This window comes from Rissa tridactyla, chromosome 1, assembly GCF_028500815.1.
Source record: "Rissa tridactyla isolate bRisTri1 chromosome 1, bRisTri1.patW.cur.20221130, whole genome shotgun sequence".
NCBI classification, from domain to species: domain Eukaryota; kingdom Metazoa; phylum Chordata; class Aves; order Charadriiformes; family Laridae; genus Rissa; species Rissa tridactyla.
Genome location: NC_071466.1, coordinates 218314181 through 218321038, shown reverse-complemented (window position 1 = coordinate 218321038; position 6858 = coordinate 218314181). Strand labels below are relative to the sequence as shown.

At 61.6% G+C, this 6858-nt stretch overlaps 1 protein-coding gene across 1 annotated transcript; it reads right to left on the bottom strand.

Moving 5' to 3' along the window:
- Nucleotides 1–4776: 4776 nt before the first annotated feature.
- On the bottom strand, nt 4777–6117 carry LOC128904397 (uncharacterized). Its single transcript, XM_054188667.1, has 2 exons — nt 5932–6117; nt 4777–5808 (listed from the first exon to the last, which is right to left on the bottom strand). Exons 1-2 carry the CDS (start codon nt 5989–5991, stop codon nt 4891–4893), a joined length of 978 nt encoding a protein of 325 aa, XP_054044642.1. The 5' UTR covers nt 5992–6117; the 3' UTR covers nt 4777–4890.
- Between the last annotated feature and the right edge of the window lie 741 nt (nt 6118–6858).

Genomic DNA, 6858 nt, shown 5'->3' with positions numbered 1-6858 from the left:
GGTTTACCTCCGCCCGTGAGAAGACGGCGGCGAGACAACCAAACCCCCGAGCTTTTTCCGAACTCCTTCCCCGTTTATCCCGACGCTTCTTTGGGACCCGAACGGCGGGGTTTCAACCTGGTGGGTTCCGGCGCAACCCCCTTCCGACGGCCGCTCTCCAGAGCAGGCCTGGACCCTCCGGCAAACCCACGTGGCTGTGACCCACCCGACCCCGTCACCGGGCTGGCACGCAGCCTTCCCGAACCGTTAGCCAGCGGCTCTTTCGCCTCGCCGGGTGGCTATAAATACCCTCGCCCCCCGCCAGCGGTGCCAGGAGGTGTCAAAAGCCGGGGCGCGGGGTGGGGGGTGGTGGGAAAAGCCGAATCCAAGCGGGACGAAGCGAAAACGGACTCGAATCCCCGCAGCGTTTTAAGCCGGATCCGAGCGGGACGAAGCGAAAACGGACTCGAATCCCCGTGGCGTTTTAAGACGGATCCGAGCGGGACGAAGCGAAAACGGACTCGAATCCCCGCGGCGTTTTAAGCCGGATCCGAGCGGGACGAAGCGAAAACGGACTCGAATCCCCGCGGCGTTTTAAGCCGGATCCGAGCGGGACGAAGCGAAAAGGGATTCGAATCCCCGCGGCGTTTTAAGCCGGATCCGAGCGGGACGAAGCGAAAACGGACTCGAATCCCCGCGGCGTTTTAAGCCGGATCCGAGCGGGACGAAGCGAAAACGGATTCGAATCCCCGCGGCGTTTTAAGCCGGATCCGAGCGGGACGAAGCGAAAACGGATTCGAATCCCCGCGGCGTTTTAAGCCGGATCCGAGCGGGACGAAGCGAAAACGGACTCGAATCCCCGCGGCGTTTTAAGCCGGATCCGAGCGGGACGAAGCGAAAACGGACTCGAATCCCCGCGGCGTTTTAAGCCGGATCCGAGCGGGACGAAGCGAAAACGGATTCGAATCCCCGCGGCGTTTTAAGCCGGATCTGAGCGGGACGAAGCGAAAAGGGACTCGAATCCCCGCGGCGTTTTAAGCCGGATCCGAGCGGGACGAAGCGAAAACGGACTCGAATCCCCGCGGCGTTTTAAGCCGGATCCGAGCGGGACAAAGCGAAAACGGACTCGAATCCCCACGGCGTTTTAAGCCGGATCCGAGTGGGACGAAGCGAAAACGGACTCGAATCCCCGCGGCGTTTTAAGCCGGATCCGAGCGGGACGAAGCGAAAACGGACTCGAATCCCCGCGGCGTTTTAAGCCGGATCCGAGCGGGACAAAGCGAAAAGGGATTCGAATCCCCGCGGCGTTTTAAGCCGGATCCGAGCGGGACGAAGCGAAAAGGGACTCGAATCCCCGCGGCGTTTTAAGCCGGATCCGAGCGGGACGAAGCGAAAACGGACTCGAATCCCCGCGGCGTTTTAAGCCGGATCCGAGCGGGACGAAGCGAAAACGGACTCGAATCCCCGCGGTGTTTTAAGCCGGATCCGAGCGGGACGAAGCGAAAACGGACTCGAATCCCCGCGGTGTTTTAAGCCGGATCCGAGCGGGACGAAGCGAAAACGGATTCGAATCCCCACGGCGTTTTAAGCCGGATCCGAGCGGGACGAAGCAAAAACGGACTCGAATCCCCGCGGCGTTTTAAGCCGGATCCGAGCGGGACGAAGCGAAAACGGACTCGAATCCCCGCGGCGTTTTAAGCCGGATCCGAGCGGGACGAAGCGAAAACGGATTCGAATCCCCGCGGCGTTTTAAGCCGGATCCGAGCGGGACGAAGCGAAAACGGACTCGAATCCCCGCGGCGTTTTAAGCCGGATCCGAGCGGGACGAAGCGAAAACGGACTCGAATCCCCGCGGCGTTTTAAGCCGGATCCGAGCGGGACGAAGCGAAAACGGACTCGAATCCCCGCGGCGTTTTAAGCCGGATCCGAGCGGGACGAAGCGAAAAGGGACTCGAATCCCCGCGGCGTTTTAAGCCGGATCCAAGCGGGACGAAGCGAAAAGGGACTCGAATCCCCGCGGCGTTTTAAGCCGGATCCGAGCGGGACGAAGCGAAAAGGGACTCGAATCCCCGCGGCGTTTTAAGACGGATCCGAGCGGGACGAAGCGAAAACGGACTCGAATCCCCGCGGCGTTTTAAGCCGGATCCGAGCGGGACGAAGCGAAAACGGACTCGAATCCCCGCGGCGTTTTAAGCCGGATCCGAGCGGGACGAAGCGAAAACGGACTCGAATCCCCGCGGCGTTTTAAGCCGGATCCGAGCGGGACGAAGCGAAAACGGACTCGAATCCCCGCGGCGTTTTAAGCCGGATCCGAGCGGGACGAAGCGAAAACGGATTCGAATCCCCGCGGCGTTTTAAGCCGGATCCAAGCGGGACGAAGCGAAAATGGACTCAAATCCCTGCGGCGTTTTAAGCCGGATCCGAGCGGGACGAAGCGAAAAGGGATTCGAATCCCCACGGCGTTTTAAGCCGGATCCGAGCGGGACGAAGCAAAAAGGGATTCGAATCCCCGCGGCGTTTTAAGCCGGATCCGAGCGGGACGAAGCGAAAACGGACTCGAATCCCCGCGGCGTTTTAAGACGGATCCGAGCGGGACGAAGCGAAAACGGACTCGAATCCCCGCGGCGTTTTAAGCCGGATCCGAGCGGGACGAAGCGAAAACGGACTCGAATCCCCGCGGCGTTTTAAGCCGGATCCGAGCGGGACGAAGCGAAAAGGGACTCGAATCCCCGCGGCGTTTTAAGCCGGATCCAAGCGGGACGAAGCGAAAAGGGACTCGAATCCCCGCGGCGTTTTAAGCCGGATCCGAGCGGGACGAAGCGAAAAGGGACTCGAATCCCCGTGGCGTTTTAAGCCGGATCCGAGCGGGACGAAGCGAAAACGGACTCGAATCCCCGCGGCGTTTTAAGCCGGATCCGAGCGGGACGAAGCAAAAACGGACTCGAATCCCCGCGGCGTTTTAAGCCGGATCCGAGCGGGACGAAGCGAAAACGGACTCGAATCCCCGTGGCGTTTTAAGCCGGATCCGAGTGGGACGAAGCGAAAACGGACTCGAATCCCCGCGGCGTTTTAAGCCGGATCCGAGCGGGACGAAGCGAAAAGGGACTCGAATCCCCGTGGCGTTTTAAGCCGGATCTGAGCGGGACGAAGCGAAAAGGGACTCGAATCCCCGTGGCGTTTTAAGCCGGATCCGAGCGGGACGAAGCGAAAACGGACTCGAATCCCCGCGGCGTTTTAAGCCGGATCCGAGCGGGATGAAGCGAAAACGGACTCGAATCCCCACGGCGTTTTAAGCCGGATCCGAGCGGGACGAAGCAAAAACGGACTCGAATCCCCGCGGCGTTTTAAGCCGGATCCGAGCGGGACGAAGCAAAAACGGACTCGAATCCCCGCGGCGTTTTAAGCCGGATCCGAGCGGGACGAAGCGAAAACGGACTCGAATCCCCACGGCGTTTTAAGCCGGATCCGAGTGGGACGAAGCGAAAACGGACTCGAATCCCCGCGGCGTTTTGAGAAGGGGAAGGAAAGAGCTGAAAAACCCACCCTCCCGCCGGCGCCCGGAGCCGAGGGGCTTGGGAAGAGCGACCCCATTGGGGCGCGGGATTGAATGTAGCGACGAGCAAAAAAACGTCCCCGGGGGGGTCCGAGGAATGCCCCCAGATAATCCCCTCCCCCGCCCCCCCCCGGCCCCGCCGGCGGCTATTTAGGGAAGCGATGGAAGGAGGCCCCCCGCGCTCGGAGTCCTGGCGTTCCTCCGCCTTCCCTGCTTGGCTGCTCTCCCAACCCCGCTCCCGGGATGACCGACCGACCGACCGACCGACCGACCGCCGGCAAATTTCCGCCGCCCCCCACCCCGGAGCGCGGGTCGCGCCCTCATCCAGCGCCCGCGCAGCGCCGCTTCGAGGTGCCGTCGGGCTAGCGAGAAGACAAAAAAACCAAAAAAACCCCAAAAAAGACACAAAAAACCCACTCCCCCCCCAAAAAAAAAAAAAAAATGGCTCGCCAAGCCAAGGAGGAACGTCTCGCCGCTCCTCCGCCCTCCCCGGGGCCCGTCTCGGCGGGAGGGATGAGGCGGAGGGGAGGAATTCGGGAGGGTGATCTCAGGGAGCAGCAACGCGAGGGAGCCGCCAGCCCGGTGGACGTAACCCCCCCCCACCCCGCGCCGTCCCGTTCCCCGTCCCCCCCCGCCCCGGCTCGACCCCCGCCAGGAGCGTTGTCACCGCCGGCCAACGCCAACGCCGGCGAAGAAACGTCCTTGTCCGAACGCGGCGCCGTAACCCGGCACCGGCCGCCACGTGGAAGGCGGACGAAGATGGGACGAGGCCGGCTCCCGCCGGCAGGGAGGGGGTTGCGTTAAACGCACCCTATTTCGGGTGGGTTTTAAGGGAGAAAAGAGGTTTTTTGCCCCGTGGAGGGAGAGAAAGGGGTGGGGGGAGAGCGTCTGGCGCTCGTCTCGGCGGCCAACCCGGCCCAAAGCCAACGCGGCACCGAGGAGCCACGCGTGGCCAGCAGCTCCTCTTCACCCCTTTCGGCCCCAAAACTCTAAAAAAAATCCGTGATTTTCCGCACCCAAAAAATGGGCGGGATGGGGGGGTCGTCCCCCCCACCACCCCCACCCCGGCCCGGGGCGCGACGCTGCTGGGACGCTGCCGGAGCCGCTTCTCCTCGCTCCCGGGGCCTTGAGTTTTCCCAGCTCTCCCCCGTCTCCCCGTGAGGATTTATCCACGCCCCCCTCCCCCCCCCCCCCCCAAAAAAAAAAAAAAAGAAAAAAAAAAATGAAAGCGGGGAATTCCGGAGCGGACTGATTTAATTAAAGCCGTTTAAATCATTAAAGCGAATCTGGAGCTAAATCAACAGAGCGAGAAAGGAAACGGCCGATTAATTCCGACGGGGGGTTGGCGTTTGATGGCTTTAACCCTTCCCTCGCAGGAGGGTCTGTTCTCGGGGAGCGGGTGGGTGGAGATGTCCCCGAGGACAACCGTGTGTCCCCCCCCAAAGTGTGCCCTGGGGGGGGGGCGGGTCTCGGACCCCAGGCCTGGAACCGGTGGCTTTGCTGCAGGACATCCCGGACCCAAACCATGAATCCAGGAGAGCTGCAGGACATTCTGGATCCAAACCATCAGATCCAGGAGAGCTGCAGGACATTCTGGATCCAAACCATGAATCCAGGAGAGCTGCAGGACATTCTGGATCCAAACCATCAGATCCAGGAGAGCTGCAGGACATTCTGGATCCAAACCATGAATCCAGGAGAGCTGCAGGACATCCTGGAACCAAACCATCAGATCCAGGAGAGCTGCAGGACATCCCGGACCCAAACCATGAATCCAGGAGAGCTGCAGGACATTCTGGATCCAAACCATCAGATCCAGGAGAGCTGTAGGACATCCCAGATCCAAACCATTGAATCCAGGAGAGCTGCAGGACATCCCAGACCCAAACCACCAAATCCAGGAGAGCTGCAGGACATCCCAGACCCAAACCATCAGATCCAGGAGAGCTGCAGGACATCCCAGACCCAAACCATTGAATCCAGGAGAGCTGCAGGACATTCTGGATCCAAACCATCAGATCCAGGAGAGCTGCAGGACATCCTGGAACCAAACCATTGAATCCAGGAGAGCTGCAGGACATCCCGGACCCAAACCATGAATCCAGGAGAGCTGCAGGACATTCTGGATCCAAACCACTGAATCCAGGAGAGCTGCAGGACATCCTTGACCCAAACCATCGGATCCAGGAGAGCTGCAGGACATCCTTGACCCAGACCACGAGGCCAGGTCCTGCTCGTTTCCGCGTGCAGCTCTTCCATCCTCCGCTGCTCTTAGCCTGAGGAGCAAGAGCAAAGCTGCTCCGGTCTCCCTCTCCTGGAAAACCGGGAGATTTCCCGCTGCCCGGAAGGTTTGGGCTCATCTCCGCTCATCAATCACGCGCTGCCCTTGGTCACCCGACCCCGGAGAGCTCTTCTTGGTGGCTTCCAGCTCGTCCCTTTGCGCCGCCCAAGGGGAACATCCCGTTACTCGTTGCCACCGGGTGAACTCAGCGGCCCCCAAATAGCACGGCGAGTCAGGGTTAACGAGCGCACGCGGGCGCGCTCGTCAACGAGCTCGTTCGTTACGTCGCGGCCGGCCGGCTCGAGCCTTGGGATGATCCCGGAGTTCAAAACAAGCTGCTCCCTGCCCATAAAAAGCAAAGAGCTTTTGGCGTGGAATCATCGGGGCCGGAGGGACCTGGCAGCCTCCTGGCGGGACGTGCCGTTGCAGAGGGGAGGTGGCATCTGAGGCGCCAACCCCAGAAACGTGGCCCTGGTGCCCTCAAGGGTTTCGTGAAGCTCCGCCGCTCTGCGACCCCCCCTCCTCTGGCCTCCTGGTCCCTACGGGGGACACGCTCTTCCTCCCCGAAACCTGTCCCCGATTTATTTTTTTAGGAACGCCGTGCCGCACGACGTCCTTGTCTCCGAGGTGGAGAGACGCGGATCCGCCGGGTGGCCAACTCGATGGAGAAGGAACTGGCCGGGTGGTCACGGTCAGAGAGTTGTGGTCAACGGCTCGATGTCCCAGTGGTGACCAGTGACGAGTGGCGTCCCTCTGGGGTCGGTACTGGGACCGGACGTCTTTGTGGGTGACGGTGGGACCGAGGGCACCCTCGGCCAGTTTGCGGGTGACACCAAGCTGAGTGGCGCGGTGACACGGCAGAGGGACGGGACGCCATCCAGAGGGACCCGGACAGGCTGGAGAAGCCTCATGTGAACCTCATGAGGTTCAACCAGGCCAAGGGCAGGGTCCTGCCCCGGGGTGGGGATGGAGGGATGGAGAGCGGCACAGGAGAGACGTGGACCTGTTGGAGCGGGGCCAGAGGAGGTCACCAAGATGATCCCAG

Bases quoted from the DNA above. Each gene is read 5' to 3' on its own strand.
- LOC128904397 (XM_054188667.1), bottom strand. From the start codon at position 5,991: ATGTTCCCCTTGGGCGGCGCAAAGGGACGAGCTGGAAGCCACCAAGAA. The intron at 5,809-5,931 runs GTCGGGTGACCA...CTTGCTCCTCAG, and splicing joins ACCAAGAAGAGCTCTCCGGG to GCTAAGAGCAGCGGAGGATG.